Source organism: Dama dama, chromosome 25 (assembly GCF_033118175.1).
Source record: "Dama dama isolate Ldn47 chromosome 25, ASM3311817v1, whole genome shotgun sequence".
NCBI classification, from domain to species: Eukaryota; Metazoa; Chordata; class Mammalia; order Artiodactyla; family Cervidae; genus Dama; species Dama dama.
In genome coordinates, this window is record NC_083705.1 from 23,016,754 (window position 1) to 23,035,114 (window position 18,361).

General features: G+C 37.2%; 1 protein-coding gene across 2 annotated transcripts in view; it reads right to left on the reverse strand.

Moving 5' to 3' along the window:
- The window catches only part of RGS7BP (regulator of G protein signaling 7 binding protein), a 105,800-nt gene that overhangs the window by 29,154 nt on the left and 58,285 nt on the right, over positions 1-18,361 (reverse strand). For both annotated transcript variants that reach the window (XM_061129704.1, XM_061129705.1), the window contains exon 3: positions 10,338-10,468. In XM_061129704.1, the coding sequence (XP_060985687.1) occupies positions 10,338-10,468 (131 nt within the window). The remainder of the gene's footprint in view (positions 1-10,337; positions 10,469-18,361) is intronic.

Consider the following 18,361-nt stretch of genomic DNA (forward strand, 5'->3'; position numbering starts at 1 on the left):
ATGGATACTATAACAGGCATGTTTGAGAAAAAGTTAAAGGAAACCACCCATGAAGCACATACCAGTTTGGAGGGCTGGTTATTCTTATATTCGTGAGAAATGGTCAGTTGTTGAGGAGGAACAAAAACACATCTGATTGTGGGGCAGCCTCAAAAGTCCCACAGAGCTCCATCCACCTCCAAAGTCCTAGGACTTCATTAGCCCCGGGAGACTGGGCTGGGCTCTTTTATTTAGAGTGGCGGCCCCTTTATTGCCCTCCACTCTGGAGACCTCTTACCTACTCCTGATCTCACTTCTCCCATTCTGTCTTCTCTGACTATTTTCCTCTCTTCCCTCCCCTCCACTCCTTCTTGCTGCCACTCTGTCTTCAGCCTAGAGTGACGGCAGAAAGCACTGCCATCGCGTCCCCTTGGAGGCCCTGAGTTTGGCCTCTGATGTCCGCTGTAGTCAACTTTAGTCATTTGTGTGAATTTCCCTAGGAATCAAAACAAACTAATCTTCTCTGAGCAAATATTATATCACTGCACTATCATTTCCTTGATGGCAGGGGCAAATTTCTCATGTCCTCTGTGCTCCAGACACATTATCTGCTATGATACTATATCTAGGGAAGGCTCCCGGGATGGTTTTTGTGCTGTGAGCAACTAAATGAACACAGCTTACAGGAGATGTGTGGAAGCTTATCCACACAGTTACGCTTGTTCTCATGCATTTTCATAACTGGTAGAAGCTTTGTAACTCCATGCACTGTGAAAAGGAGTGGGGAAATGTAGGCTGTTAAGTAATTCACTTTTATCCTTGCATTTCTGAAAAGCATGTAATTTAAATAAAAATACGTTATATTAATTCAGTTAGTTGTTTACCTGTATTGAAAAATAGTTTCAAAGGCTCTTCTACATTGTGGTGAGATATTCATAGTGCCATAAAACATATAGTGGAAAAATAATACTTATACCATAAACAGAGCTCTTTTCTTGCCCATATGCTGGGAAATGAACATTTTCCAATTTAGAGAAGAGACAGAGCTATCTCCCTCTTCCTAGCCCCTCCCACTGCCCTATGTCCTCTATTCTCCTTATGACACTATAGTCCTATCACTGCCCCCAGAGTAGTAGTCATCTTGGTGGTTCTCCTAGCTGCATGGAGGAAGCAGAATAACAGGACACTGGAGACAATAGAAGCATGTTTGAGGGAGGTCCCTGTGAGGCTTTCATTGCTCCATTTCCAGCCCCTAAGGTAGAGCAGAACAATGTATAGGAGGTATCAACTGTGTAGTTAATTAACCTCAACTTTCCCAGAATGGGTGTCATAGCTAAAATCATGCTCACTTTGTATCACATGAAAGCTTCATTTTATTTTCCTAAATATAAGCATTTCCTAGGCAGAATTAAATTCTTTACCCAAATCAAAATATTTTGTAAATCATTAAGTGATTGATGGAGTCCACTTTCCCTCCCATCTTAGAAGTAACTCTCTGAACTTCTTTTGGTAAGAAATAAAATGCACAATGAATTTTAGCAATTCATTAAGCATGGTGTCTTGAAATATGCACACCAATCATTAAGTCAGATCTGAGAATAAATTCAGCTCATGGTGCTAGTCTAGTATTTTTTGTTTCTCCATTTGATATGTTCTCTTGCCTTTCTCCAAGGTAGATTAGTGGGCAATGATTTGGTGTGGTAGAACAGTCACAAACTTTGTGGAGGGGATGAATGTGATAGGTGACCCTGGACAAGTTACTTCTTTGAGTCTCAGCTTCTCCATCTGTAAAATGGGAAAAACAATGTTGAGTATGAAATAAGATGGCATGGATAAAGCAGCTGGCAAGTAGAAGGTACACAACAAGTGGAAGTTGTGATCATTGTTATTTTCCTAGTCCTCAGCTGACATCTACTTTGACTAAAGGTGATGAATATGGTGTCCTGCTCCCTGTTTGGTATTTAAGACAAGGAGACAGAATAAGAGATGGTGTTAGACTGCCCTCAGATTCCAGAAGTTGTTTATATTTATGTTCTTCAAATAGCACAAACTTGTTCTGGTCTTGGGTCCTTTGCATTAGATACAAATGTTTATGAAGTTGTGTTCTTCTTGTCATTAAATCTCAGATTAAGTTCTGTCTCCTCAGAGAGTTTTGACCACCCCTTCTAAAGTAGTCACCCAGTCATGGTCATGTTCTATTACATTACCTACTCTATTTCAATTATTGACATTGTAATTATTAGCGTTTGGGATTTTTAGAACTTTCCTCCCTGCCTATTTCTCTGCATAAGACTATATACTCAATAAGAACACAGATCTATCTCTGTAGTCCTGATAATTTCAGTCTCCCAGTACCTTGCATATGATAGGTGCTCAATAAATATTTGTTCAAAGGACAAATGCATGTGTCCACCATAATTTGAATCATAATCTATTTTAAGATTTATCCTGCTTCATTTCTTCTAACCTAATGTTCTATTTTAGTATCAATTGCCTCATTACATTGGAAAGTAAGGCTTGTGGTTCTATTCTATTTCTGTCTTTATGTTGCTTGTTTCTTTTATTGGTGTGGGTCATTTTCTTTACATTCCTTAATAGGAGATGGAATACCCAGGAGTCTTTATTGCTCATATGCTATTCTTTGTCTTGAGCTTATCCTGTTTTTGCTGGATGGATGGCTGTTCATTAATTTCTTATTAGAGCATCTTGATCTCTCAACTCCCACTGGATTTTGAATTAAGAATTTTTAACCGTCAATATTTCTCTCTCCTTTTCCTTTTTGTGGTTACATTTCCTCTGCATTTTTTCTATCTGTATATATCCTAGCAGCATAATACAGGAGAAGAATCTATCTTATCTCAGATCTTAGGAGGAGGAACAGAGGGCGGTATACCTCAAACGACCTGGGGAAAATCTGACTGTAAGTGATGGCAGAGGGTTGGAGCAGAGTCAGAGAAAGTGCTTGACAGAGTGAGGAGAAATGAGCATAAAAACGGAAAGAGCAAGTTCACATGTGAAGGGCGCTTGCACTGGAGTGTTCTCTCATCTCTGCTTCTTCTAGAATGGGAATGTTGTGAAAACTGACCGACTGGGAGTAGAATGGGGCAGAGGAAAGCTGTGGGCAAAACAGCAGAATTATTGAATTCTCTTAGAAACCTGGCTTCGCTTTCTGCCACTGGAGTGAATGAATCCTGAGGTCTCATTTTATCTGGTGTCAGGAAACAGGCGTTAATGGTCAATGTGATACATGGATTCAGTTGTGGGAAAAGATTTCCTACCTAATTAACTGTGAAGATGTGAGAGCAATTATTTTTCACTATAAACATAGAAATTAGACTTTTTCAAATAATAGTGCCACCTACAACTTAAAACTATTAGAATATGAGGCTACACAATGCCTAAAATTATTCCTATCTGTCATATTCTCATAACAGTTTTTCAGAACCACACTTGTATAGCATAATCTAATAGCCTTTATTAAATGTGTATTTTTACCTCATATTTCTGTAATCTACTTTAATTTTGTTGGCCATGAAATAGGACAATCACCTTAGTACTGTTTGTCTTCATTTTTGGCAATAGCGGCATCTTATAAGTATAAAAGATTTCCAACTAGATTGTACCAATCAGACTTATGAGACAGCAAAAACTGAGAAACATGAGGTATGCAGAAAGCATGAAGAGCCACTGGATATATTGTTAATGAAGGATATTTATAATTTGCTTAATTGAGAGAGAAGGACAATCTTCATTATTAAATTCAAGCTCCCTGCAGAAGCTTTAAAATGATTTGAGGCTGTTTTTCTCAGAAACAAACTGTACTCCTCACCCCTGCAGTAACCTTGTGTGCCCTTTTCCTCCAAAGAGTAAACACATGACTACTCAATACAAAATACAATAGTAAAACTAAATGTGATATGCAATCCTTTCTGGACTTCTGGTAGCAATCAGGGAGGTAATTAGAAATAAAAGTAAATTAAAAGTACAGACAACTGCAAAATAATTTGGCTTCAGAATCTAATCACAACAAAAAATTGACCACAGACTCTCATATAGAGCCAAAATAATGACTCAATTGCAATTCCTTTCCCCCATCCTTGATGAAATAGAATAAATAAGAGAAGTGGCCAACCTGTAATAAGAAATTGGAGGAAAGAAGATATTAGCTAATCTAAAAGTTACCAAAATACAAATTTTTACTATAGTATTAAAAGAAACACACCAGAAAGAGATTCTAAACAGAAAGAGATTGAATGTTATAGACTAGAAGGGCAATCACCATTCCCCTAAGATTCTGAGGACTACACTCATCCCTCAGTATCTATATGTGTGTGTGGTGGAGTTGGGGTGGTTGGTTTTAGAACATACCCTGAACCCCAAAATCCATGGATGCTCAAGTCCCATAGTCAGTCATCTGTATCTGTGGTTCCACATCCATGGATTCAAATGGCCACAGATTGTAAGCATAGTGCATGATCTGCCATTGTTTGAATTCAGAAGGGTCAAATGTATTTTATTTCAGGAAGGGACTTTGTGAGATCACCTAGACCCTTCCTAGCCCAAGGCCACACTAGAGCTATCACTGGATAAAGAGTGTATTTTCTGGCATCTTAAATCTTGGTAGACAAATTTCTTTCTAGTGTTGATAAAGAAGAAAGCATACAACATGTATGTACTTAGATGAGTAAGAAGAGCTAGGTAAGAGTTTGGAAGTTTCAATTTTTATACATACAATGGGGTTATTTCCTTTTGTTTCAAAGGGTGGCTAAATGGTTATCCATCTTCACTATGTTTCAGAATCACCTGGAGTGCCCCCAGATTCTGATTCGGTGGGTCCTGGACAGGATCGTGCATCTCCATGTTTATGTAGCATCCTGGATAATTTTGTAAGTAGTACATTCTAAGTAGTACTAAGGATTTACATTCTAAGTAGTACTTTAGGAGAATAAAATAGAAATCCAAATGGAGACTTAATCCTACAAAGAGGGGATGTCAAAGGTGCTCTTAGGTATACTCTTTTAAGAGTTTTACTTAGATGGTAAGATGCTATAGCAGGGAGTAAGGGCTTATATTTTTAAAGGAAGAGGCAGAGAAGGGCATCAATCAGAGACTGACAGTGAAGACAGGAGGCAGTGCAGGTCAGATGAAATGATCAGTTAAGAATCTATGTGCTTTTTATTATCATGGAAGAAATAAAAAAGGAAATCAAAATATACATAGAAACAAATGAAAATATGACAACCCAAAACCTATGGGATTCAGTAAAAGCAGTGCTACACTGCTTAGCACTTAGCAATATAAGCTTACTTCAAGAAACAAGAGAAAAATCAAATAAATAACCTAACTTTACACATAAAGCATCTGGAAAAAAGAAATGAAGAACCCCAATGTTAGTAGAAGGAAAGAAACAATAAAAATCAGAGCAGAAATAAGTGAAAAAGAAACAAAAGAGACTATAGCAAAAATAAACAAAACTAAAAACTTCTTTGGGAAGTTAAATAAAATAGACAAACCATTAGCCAGACTCATCAAGGGAAAAAGGGAGAAGAATCAAATCAAAAAAATTAGAAATGAAAATGTAGAAATCACAACAGACAAATAGAAATACAAAGGATCGTAAGAGACTACTATCAGCAACTTATATGCCAATAAAATGGCCAACTTGGAAGGAATGGATGAATTCTTAGAAAAGTATAACCTTCCAAACCTGAACCAGGAAGAAATAGAAAATCTTAACAGACCCATCACAAGCACAGAAATCGAAACTCTAATACAAAATCTTCCAACAAACAAAAGCCCAGGACCAGATGGCTTCACGTGAATTCTACCAAAAATTTAGAGAAGAGCTAACACCTATCCTACTCAAGATCCTATCTTCCAGAAAATTGTAGAGGAAACTCATTCTATGAGGTCACCATCACCCTAATACCAAAACCAGACAAAGATGCCACAAAAAAAGAAAACTATAGGCCAATATCAATGATGAACATAGATGCAAAAATCCTCCACAAAATTCTAGCAAACAGAACCCAACAACATATTAAAAAGATCATACATCATGGCCAGTGGGCTTTATCCCAGGGATGCAAGGATTCTTCAATATTCACAAATCAATCAATGTGATATACAACATTAACAGATTGAAAGATAAAAACCATATGATGATCTCAATAGATGCAGAGAAAGCCTTTGACAAAATTCAACACCCACTTATGATAAAAACTCTCCAGAAAGCAGGCATAGAAGGAACATACCTCAACATAATAAAAGCCATATGTAATAAACCCATAGCAAACATTATCCTCAATGGGAAAAAATTGAAAGCATATCCCCTAAAATCAGGAACAAGACAAGGGTGTCCACTCTCACCACTACTATTAAACATACTTTTGGAAGTTTTAGCCACAGCAATCACAGAAGAAAAAGAAATAAAAAGAATCCAGATTGGAAAAGAAGAAGTAAGATTCTCACTGTTTGCAGATGACATGATTTGCTACATAGAAAACCCTAAAGACACCACCAGAAAATTACTAGAGCTAATCAATGAATATAGTAAAGTTGCAGGATATAAAATTAACACATAGAAATCCCTTGCATTCCTATACATTAACAATGAGAAAACAGAGAAATTAGGGAAACAACCCCATTCACCATTTCAACAAAAAGAATAAAGTACTTAGGAATAAATTTACCTATAAAAAACAGAAGACCTATATATAGAAAACTATAAACCACTGATGAAAGAAATCAAAGAAGACACAAATAGATGGAGAAATATACCATGTTCATGGATCAGTTCAGTTCAGTTGCTCAGTTGTGTCCGACTCTGCAACCCCATGAATCGCAGCACACCAGGCTTCCCTGTCCACCACCAACTCCCGAGTTTACTCAAACACATGTCCATCGAGTCGGTGATGCCATCCAGCCATCTCATCCTTTGTCGTCCCCTTGTCCTCCTGCCCCCAATCCCTCCCAGCATCAGGGTTCTTTTCCAATGAGTCAACTCTTTGCATGAGGTGGCCAAAGTACTGGAGTTTCAGCTTCAGCATCAGTCCTTTCAATGAACACCCAGGACTGATCTCCTTTAGGATGGACTGGCTGGATCTCCTTGCAGTCCAAGGGACTCTCAAGAGTCTTCTCCAACACCACAGTTTAAAAGCATCAATTCTTTGGTGCTCAGCTTTCTTCACAGTCCAACTCTCACATCCATACATGACCACTAGAAAAGCCATAGCCTTGACTAGATGGACCTTTGTTGGCAAAGTAATGTGTCTGCTTTTTAATATGCTATCTAGGTTGGTCATAACTTTCCTTCCAAGGAGTAAGTGTCTTTTTAATTTCATGGCTGCAATCACCATCTGCAGTGATTTTGGAGCCCAAAAAAATAAAGTCAGCCACTGTTTCCACTGTTTCCCCATCTATTTGCCATGAAGTGATGGGACCAGATGCCATGCTCTTAGTTTTCTGAATGTTGAGCTTTAAGCCAACTTTTTCACTCTCCTCTTTCACTTTCATCAAGAGGCTTTTTGGTTCTTCTTCACTTTCTGCCATAAGGGTGGTGTCATCTGCATATCTGAGGTTATTGATATTTCTCCCGCAATCTTGATTCCAGCCTGTGCTTCTTGCAGCCCAGCGTTTCTCATGATGTACTCTGCATATAAGTTAAATAAGCAGGGTGACAATATACAGCCTTGATGTACTCCTTTTCCTATTTGGAACTAGTCTGTTGTTCCATGTCCAGTCCTAACTGTTGCTTCCTGACCTGCATATAGGTTTCTCAAGAGGCAGGTCTGGTGGTCTGGTGGTCTGGAAGTCTGTGTAAATTCTTTCAGAATTTTCCACAGTTTATTGTGATCCACACAGTCAAAGGCTTTGGCATAGTCAATAAAGCAGAAATAGATATTTATCTGGAACTGTCTCGCTTCTTCAATGATCCAGCAGATCAGAAGAATCAATATAGTGAAAATAGTTTACTACCCAAAGCAATTTATAGATTCAATGCAATCCCTATCAAGCTACCAATGGTATTTTCACAGAACTAGAACAAATAATTTCAAGATTGCCAAAGCAATCTTGAGAAAGAAGAATGGAACTGGAGGAATCAACCTGCCTGACTTCAGACTATACTACAAAGCTACAGTCATCAAGACAGTATGGTACTGGCACAAAGACAGAAATAAGATCAATGGAACAGAATAGAAAGCCCAGAGATAAATCCATGTACCTATGGATGCCTTATCTTTGACAAAGGAGGCAAAATTATACAATGGAGAAAAGACAATCTCTTTAACAAGTGGTGCTGGTAAAAGTGGTCAACCACCTGTAAAGAATGAAACTAGAACACTTTCTAATACCATACAGAAAAATAAACTCAAAATGGATTAAAAATCTAAATGTAAGACCAGAAACTATAAAATTCCTAGAGGAAAACATAGGCAGAGTACTCTCTGACATAAATCATAGTGAGATCCTCTATGAACCACCACTCAGTAATGGAAATAAAAGCAACATTAAGCTAATGGGACCTAATTAAACTTAAAAGCTTTTGTACAACAAAGGAAACTATAAGCAAGGTGAAAAGACAGCCTTCAGAATGGGAGAAAATACTAGCAAACGCAGCAACTCACAAAGAATTAATCTCAAAAATATCCAAGCAGTTCATTCAGCTCAATACCAGAAAAACAAATGACCCAATAAAAAAATGGGCCAAAGAACTAAACAGACATTTCTTTAAAGAAGACATACAGATGGCTAACAAACACATGAAAAGATGCTCAACATCACTCATTATCAGAGAAATGCAAATCAAAACCATAATGAGGTACCATCTCACAATGGTCAGAATGGCTGCTATCAAAAAGTCTACAAACAATAAATGCTGGAGAGGGTTTGGAGAAAAGGGAACCCTTTTACAATGTTGGTGGGAATGCAATCTAGTACAGCTGCTATGGAGAACAGTGTGTATGTGTGTGTGTTAGTTGCTCAGTCATGTCTGACTCTTAGTGACCCCATGGACTGTAGCCTACAGGACACCTCTGTCCATGGGATTCTCCAGGCAAGAATACTGGAGAGGGTTGCCACTTCTTTCTCTGAGAACAGTTTGGAGATTCCTTAAAAAACTGGAAATAGAACTGCCATACGACCCAGCAATCCCACTGCTGGGCATACACACCGAGGAAACCAGAGTTGAAAGAGACACGTGTACCCCAATGTTCATCACAGCACTGTTTACAATAGTTAGGACATGGAAGCAACTTAGATGTCCATAGGCAGACAAATGGATAAGAAAATTGTGGTACATATACACAATGGAATATCAGTCAGCTATTAAAAAGAACACATTTGAATCAGTTCTAATGAGGTAGATGAAACTGGAGCCTATTATACAGAGTGAAGTAAGTCCAAAAGAAAAACACCAATACAGTATATTAACACATATATATGGAATTTAGAAAGATGGTAATGACCCTATGTGCAAGACAGCAAAAGAGACACAGATATAAAGAACAGACTTTTGGAATCTCTGGGAGAAGGCAAGGGTGGGATGACTTTAGAGAATAGCATTGAAACTTGTATATTACCATATATGAAAAAAATGACCAGTCCAAGTTCAATGCATGAAGCAGGACACTCAAAGCTGGTACACTGAAATGACCTAGAGGGATGGGATGGGAAGGGAAGGGAGCTAATCTAGAGTGGGAGAAATTCTCTCTATGCATATGTGATGACTGAAACTGTTGGAATCAGTTTGTAAATGTGGGGGAAGGCAGCTTGAGGGTTAACACCAACACCCAGAAGAAGGCAGAGCATTGCTCAGAATGGAATTCAGGTCTGATCAAACCATGCTGAAGCCACTGGCATCTCTGGAGATTTCAGTTCTTTAGGCCAATATAGTCTCTTTATAAGTTAAAACCAGAGGATGAAATTTTTCAGTCACTAATATGCCTCCCTATTGTTTATTGAGTTTCCCCTATTTTATCTTTGGGGCACAATTTGTGATTTGTTATCTTTCAATCAAATACATTTAGGGACATAGCAGCAATTTTGGATAGCAGTTACTACCCTAGTAAGATCATTATATAGTTTTACTGCCCACACTGATTCTAGCCAAAATCATGTTCACGAGGGGTAAGATAATAAATTTGAGAACTGTTTCTACCACAATTTCTGTTCAAGATAATCAGGGTTGTTATGCATGTTGATAGTACTGATATAGGCTTCTTTTATTTATTTCAAATATTTCCTGAACATATTCTAATTGTGTGTAGGTAAACATATGGTACATATTGGCCTTTGCAAAATATAAGTTTTGGTTTAACATTTCTCACTGTTTATGGCAATATATTAAATGTAGATACCTTTTCGATGAAATTGAAGAGACCCCAGCAGGCATATAGATTTTAGCATTTCTGTTGTGTACATTTCTAAGCAGCATTGCAGCTGAATGTAGAGCCGACAGATTTCTGGATGGATCTCACCATCTTCCGGGCTGCAACAGAATGAAGGAGAAAAGCTGTGAACATTCTCAAGATTTCACTCATCAGCCATTTGTCTCAGTTCTGAGAGGGGAAAATGCTCACTAAAGATTTCTAAAGCCTTGAGTCTAAAATATAGGACTTTTTGCTTTCAAACCAATAACTAATGTCACAGTTCTTACATAAGTATCTTTCTGACTAACAGCTCTTAATATTTTTCCCCTTCAGCAGCAGATCTCTGCTAGGAGCTTAAAATCATAAATGTTTTAAGTAATTGAAAATATCAGACATTTTCAATTTAAGTATTGGAACAAATTTCCAAAATATATTTAAACCTAAGGCTATCCTAATCTGTAAGACTAGATTAAAAACTCTTATTTTTGGAGAAACTAATGAAGAGCTATTCAATTACCAGCTAGAAGATAGCTCTTTAATATTAAGGCCCTAGGATAACATGGTTAGAGAGCCAAGATAGAAATTATTTTTATCAAGGTCTTTTGTCTCAGTCTAAAGGACATCCCTTTATTGTTTGCTATGGTTAATTTAAGAAAGATTAAGTGTTTTTATTGAAAAAATGAAAAAATTTATGAAAAATTAAATGTAATAAAATTCTATAATTTTTCTTCATGATCTAATTCTAAATAAATACTAAATTTATGCTCTCAAATTTATTTGAAGCCTTGAGCCATTCTCTATTAACTATGGTAAAATATACAAATGTGAATATGATAAAACATGAAGTGATCACTTTTGTTTTTTGAGAGGACAGAAATTAGTTGTGGATAGGACACTATATGTAACTAAAATAGCATGTATTGAATAAAGAAAACTAAATAAAAGGGATACAGTTTAGAGCTAGATTATAAATGGAAGAAGCCTAAAAGTGGACTCTGTCAAATACCCTAGGGTATCTTTACTTCTATCTCCATTCATTTAAAATGCAATGAAATCTGACTAAGCAATGCAGCATTTGGATTTGATTCCTTTGTAAAGTGGTCAGTGGCAAAACAGCAGGGGCAATTATCAGAAAAAAAAAGGTGACTTCATTTTTATAAAAGTTCTGGAATCACACTAAATAGAATTTGTATTTACACAGCAATTTACCGTAATAATAAGTTTTCATTTTCAATATTTATTTAGTAGATGAGCCAGCATATATCTAACTATATGGTTATGTAACAGAAAAATGCAAAATCTTTTGCCTGAGTATGAACGATGCCTGCAAAATTATTCTGTCTTTCCTGTGTCAGAACAAAGGACTTCATAAAAGCTTACATACAAAATTTGGCTTTATCTGAAAAATATGAGCCTACATTACTTTCTCGTTTGTGTCTCATGGGTCCAGCCCTAGGCCAACATTGGAAGCAAGTGTATCTCTGGCAAAAGTCCCAGATTTTCTTGCAGAGCTTCTTCCCACAGGTGCTTTCTACCCTCAAGCTGTCCTTCTGCTTCCTGGAGCTTTCCCCCATTCCGACACACACCCACCCACACCCACACCCATCACCCACACACAGACACACACCCACCACCTCATTATTTCATATTAACTCCAGCCTTTCCAAATGTCTGTGTCCCCTCCCCTCCCTTCATGGCCCTGCTAGACTCTGAAGGAGTAATAGGCATCAATGGTTCATATAAAAGAAAGTGATCCTGGTATATTACCTGCTAATACATAAATTTTGATAGAAAAATTTGAATTCTCTTTATCCCAAAGAGAAACTAGAGCAAATATTTTATAGCAGGTAGGTCTTTTCTGTGCTGCTTCATCATTTCAATTATAGCTGTTTGTTTTCACCTATGCATAACATTGGCCCTGGTAGCTTGTATGCAGATTAAAAAAAAAAAAAAAGCTGCAATGAGTATGTGGTATGTATTATACATTTGATGAATGGGGAAATTAACAGTACAGTATTATTCCAAGCCACAGAATATTATTTTCAAAAGTACAAAATATGTGCTTTGTGGCTTCATTACAAAAATATGTGAACTTCATATATAGATGATGTTTTATGTAATTTAAACAAATGATTACTGTATTAGCATATCTTAAGAGCCAATAAATTTTATTATTTTACAGCTAGATGGTGAGAGACAAAGCAATGTATCAAGTGGTTCTGAAACAATAGACGTCAGAATAGAGATTAAAATGCCTAATTCATATCGTTTCCTTGGATGAAAGCTTCCTAATGTCTCTGTAACCAATGGAGAGTTTCAAAACTATGGAACCATTTTGTCTTTCCTAAATGTTATGGGAGGAAGCTGAATGGGTGCTACCAGAAATATAGTCAGCCTAACAAAAATTAATTGATACTAAAGTTGCATTATAAATTTCCTACTTAAAAATTCTTACATATGCCCATAGATCATCCTTTAACATCTTGATAACTGAAGTATAAAGAAAGAAAAAAACTAGTCAGAGAGCAGTGGACAATTTATCTTTTATATTAGTGTTTCCCAATGCTTTGACTAGACTACATTAGCCTCAGGTCTTGCATAGTTTCTCTCTCCTCCTTTGTTTATTTATTTTTATTTATTTTTGGATATGCTGGGTCTTCACTGCTTTGGGGGCTTTTCTCTAGCGCAGTATATAGACTCATCGTGGTGGCTCTTCTTGTTGCAGAGCATGGGCTCTAGAGTCCTCAGGCCTCAGTGGTTGTGGCGCGTGGGCTCAATGGTTGCAGTTCCCAGGCTCTAGGGCACAGGCTCAGTAGTTGTGGCACACAGGCTGAGTTGCTCCACAGCACGTGGGATCTTCCTGGACCAGGGATCAAACCAGTGTCTTCTGCATTGGCAAGTGGATTCCTTACCATTGAGCCACCAGGGAAGCCCTATTTCTCCTACTTTAGAGCTCTAAGCTGTGTTGCTGCTATTGATTACTAAAGTTTATTAAAAGAAAAATTGTCAAATGGGTAATAACAATATGTCTAATATGATCAGTGGATTGAAATTCATTTTTGGGAAGCATTAAGAGTATTTAGGTTATTTTTGTAACAAGTGAGCAAGAGTTAGAACTTGAAAATGGAAGAAAAGTCAAGAAGACAGCAATGTAAAGGCTTGAAACTCACTAGGAATAAATTAGAGGGCCCACAGAGAATTTTACATGAAACAAAATTAGACCTACATACTTCCTCTAGGAACTGATATAGCTTACAGGTAACTTTACCACATGTGATTGATGCTTAGTCTAAAACTATTTACTTATGTTTTTCAAGTTTAGGTCTATGAGAGTCAATCTGATGCACATTTAATTGTGAAAGAAATTTTATAAGGTGTGATTATTTTTCTACTGAGCATAAATCAAGAACTAACCTTATTTTGATTAATTTGAAAGCCTAAGTATTAATAGAAAACCACTCTAAAATGAACTTAAATGATACTCAGTGATTTAGAGCTCAAGTTGAATTTAAAAACTTCAAAAATAACCACCAATTTATGAAACATCAATCAACTCTTTAAGCTTGAGAATCAGGATTTAGTGTCTTAATATTAGGACTTAAGAGAACTGGACTGGTGTAGTAATAGGTGGACAAGAATATAGACATTAACTAAGTCACCCGTTGATTGTGGAAATGCTCTCTACTATGGATATTCTTGTTTTATAACTCAAAACTAACATGATGAACACTGTTAGAATGGTTAAAATTAAAAAGACTGACAATACCAAATCTCGTACATTGTTAGTAGGAGTTAAAATTTTGGAAACAGTTCTGGAAGTTTCTTAAAAAACTAAACATATACCTTCCTATGACCTGATAATTCCACTTCTAGGTATTTACCCAAGAGAAATGAAAACCTATTCACAAAAAGATCTTTTTAAGAATGTTCAGAGTAGTTTTATTTAAAATAGCTAAATACTAGAAATAACCTGGGTGTCTTTCAAGAGGAAAGTGGATAAGGAAACTAGATTCTCATACATTGACTATACTTCAGTTTAAAAAAAGAAACTAGAATATTCCTACAGTAGACTCATACTTGATAATTAAGAGGAGTAAATTCCTGATACACAAAACAACACAGATGAATCTCAAACACATAATTTGTTTTTTCACTTAAAGAAATCTATCTTTAATTGGAGGATAATTGCTTTACAATAGTTTGTTGTTTTTTGCCATATGTCAACACAAATCAGCCATAGGTATACATATGTCCCCTCCATCTTGAACCTCTCTTCCACCTTCTATTGTATCCCACCCCTCTAGGTTGTCACAGAGCACTGGTTTGAGATTCTTGTGTCACACAGCAAATTCCCACTGGATATCTATTTTACATATGGTAATATATATGTTTCTGTGCTTCACTCTCAATTTGTTCCACCCTCTCCTTCTCTCACTGTATCCAGAAGTTTGTTTTCTATGTCTGCATCTTCATTGCTGCCTTGCAAATAGATTCATCAGTACTATCTTCCTAAATTTCATATATATATGTATTAATATATGATATTTGTTGTTCTCTTTCTGTCTCATTTCAGTCTATATAATAGGCTCCAGAGTCATCCACCACATTAGAACTGACTCAAATGCATTCCTTTTTATGGCTAAGTAATATTCCATTGTATATATGTACCACAGCTTCTTTATCCATTCATTTGTTGATGGACATTTAGGTTGCTTCCGTGTCCTAGCTATTATAAATAGTGTTGCAGTGAACATTGGGGTACATGTGTGTTTTTCAATTATGCCAAACACAATTTTGAGTGAGAAAATCCTTACACAAAAGAGTAAATACTGTATGACTCCATTTATATGAAGTTCTAGAACAGATAAAACTAATCCATAGTAACAGGTATTAGAACCATGGTGAGGAGGGTATTGACTGGGAATGGGCATAAGCGAGGGAACTTTCTAGAGTGAGTGTAATATTTCATATATAGATGAAAGTTTGAGTCACATGGGTATATACATTTGGCAGAGGAACCAGAGATCAAATTGCCAACATAGGCCGGATCACACAAAAAGCAAGGGAATTCTAAAAACACATTTACTTTAATTCATTGATTATGCTAAAGCCTTTGACTGTGTGGATCACAACAAACTGTGGAATATTCTTAAAGAGATGGGAGTACCAGACCACTTTTCCTGCCTCCTGAGAAACCTGTATGCAGGACAAGAAGCAACAGTTAGAACCTGACATGGAACAATGGGCTGGTTCAAAATTGGGAAAGGAGTACATCAAGGCTATATATTGTCACCCTGCTTATTTAACTTCTATGCAGAATACACCATGTGAAATACTGGGCTAGATGAATCACAAGCTGGAATCAAGACTGCCAGGAGAAATACCAACAACCTCAGATTTGCAGATGATACCACTTTAACTGCAGAAAATGAAGAGGAACTAAAGAGCCTCTTGATGAAAGTGAAAGAGGAGACTGAAAAAGCTGGCTTAAAACTCAACATTCAAAACACTAAGATCATGGCATCTGGTCCTATCACTTCATGGCAAATAGATGGGGAAAATGCAGAAATAGTGTCAGATTTCATTTTCTTGGGCTCCAAAATCAATATGGACAGTGACTGCAGCCATGAAATTAAAAGATGCTGGCTCCTTGGAAGAATAAATATGTCAAATCTAGACAGTGTTTTAAAAAGCAGACCTCACTTTGCCGACAAAGATCACTCTAGTCAAAGCTATGGTTCTTCCAGTAGTCATGTATGTATGTGAGAGTTGGACCATAAAGAAGGCTGAGTGCTAAAGAATTGATCCTTTTGAACTGTGGTGCTAAGAAGATTCTTGAGAGTTCCTTGGACTGCAAGGAGATCAAACAGTCCATCCTAAAGGAAATCAGTCCTGAATATTCACTGGAAGGACTGATGCTGAAGCTGAAGCTCCAATACTTTGGCCATCTGATGTGAAGAGCTGACTCATTAGAAAAGACCCTGAGGCTGGGAAAGATTGAGGGTAAGAGGAGAAGGGGATGATAGAGGATGAGATGGTTGGATAGCATCACTAACTCAAAGGATATGAGTTTGAGCAAACTCAGGGAGATAGTGATGGACAGAGGAGCCTGGCTGCTGCAGTTCCTTGGGTTGCAAAGAGTTAGACATGACTTAGCGACCGAACAACAACACATTTGGCAAAACTTATTGAATGGTATACTTGAGATTTGGGCATATTCTTGCCTGGAGAACCCCATAGACGGAGGAGCCTGGTAGGCTACAGTCCACGGGGTCGCAAAGAGTCGGACACGACTGATCGACTTCACTTTCACTTTGATCATATGCAAATTTTTAACTTTTAAAAAAGAACTATAGGCAATGATATTTCATAAAAGAGAGTATAGATGAGTTTAAATTTGTCCTGAAGCTTTTGTAACATGTACCTGGAAAGTATGACTTAAGTGTAAAGAATGAGAAAATCTTGGTCAGATTTTCAGTATATTAAAAAACATTTATTCCTTATTTTTTTCAGTATATTAAAAATTTATTCCTTAATTCTGTATAAATATGTTTTAAAGCATATTTCACACAAAAGTTGTTATTAAGATGATTTTAAGTTATTAGCACTCTTCTTTTACATATTGCGAAAGTGAAAGTCGCTCAGTCGTGTCCAACTCTTTGAGACCCCATGGACTATACAGTCCATGGAATTCTCCAGACAAGAATACTGGAGTGGGTAGCCTTTCCCTTCTCCAGGGGATCTTCCCAACCCAGGGATTGAACCCAGGTCTCCCGCATTGCAGGCAGATTCTTTACCAGCTGAGCCACAAGGGAAGCATGTACTTCCACTCTTTTATTTTTTCAACCCTTTCAATTGATGCTTAGTTAATAAATGAAATAAAAAAAAAATTGAGCCATAGGCAAATATTGAACCCCAGTTAATAGTAAGCATGCTGAAGCATTTAGGTGTAAGTTTTCTGATGTCTGCAACTTCAGAAAAAAATATAGATTATGGATGGGGGAATGAATATACAGACAGATGTATGGTAAACAAGTACAACCTAACTGTAGAATCTGGATGATGGGCATTTACTTGATGTTCAAGGATTTACAGTTCCCCTAATAGTTATCTGGCATAAACTGAACAAAATAACTGGGAAGCTTTACAACTAGTAAGGTCAAGTTCAGGAGCTAGCACACTGGGGACTGTGCTTATGAAATGACTTGACTCTGCATCTGTCTGCTCTTTTGCCAGACTTTGGTGTTCTGTGCAGCTGCTCATAGCTTCTTAAAAACCAACAAAATTTGTTATTTTAAAAGTCTGTCTCTAATGCAGCGGTTTATATATTTATCAATAGATGAAGGCTGCAAGACATAATAAAAGGAAAATGGATTCTGGAGTCAGAAAACAATTCTAAATATAGACTTCATTATTTAGCATTGTGATCGTAGAAAAATCACTTTAAGTTCTTCAATACTCAGTTCCCTTAGCTGTGAAATAGGCATGTGTGCTTGTGTTTAGTTGTTCCGTGGTGTCTGACTCGTGGCCCCATGGACTGTAGCTGCCAGACTCCTCTGTCCATGGAATTCTCCAGGCAAGAATGTTGGAGTGGGTTGTCATTCCCTCCTCCAGGGGATCTTCCCAACCCAGGGCTCGAACCCAGATCTCCTGCATTGCAGGTGGATTCTTTACCATCTGAGCCACCGGGGAAGCATAGCTACTTATGATTGAAGTATCTTAAGGTTGGTGCAAGGATCAAATGAGATCACGGTGGGAAAATAAGTAAAAACTGTGAAGGACTGTTAGAAGTTGGCTGCAATCCATCTAAACACATCAAATTTATCTACTTAGCCTTATGCTTGTGTATAGCCTTTAGTATTAAAACTTCTCTGCCATTCAACAGTATTCTTTCTTTGTTTACAGCTCCCAAACATGGAACTGAAGGAGACTTTGGCTAAACAAACATGCCATTAGGCTGAGAAAGAAAGGTGTGACCCCACTGACAACCCCTCAGCATTTCACAGACTTTG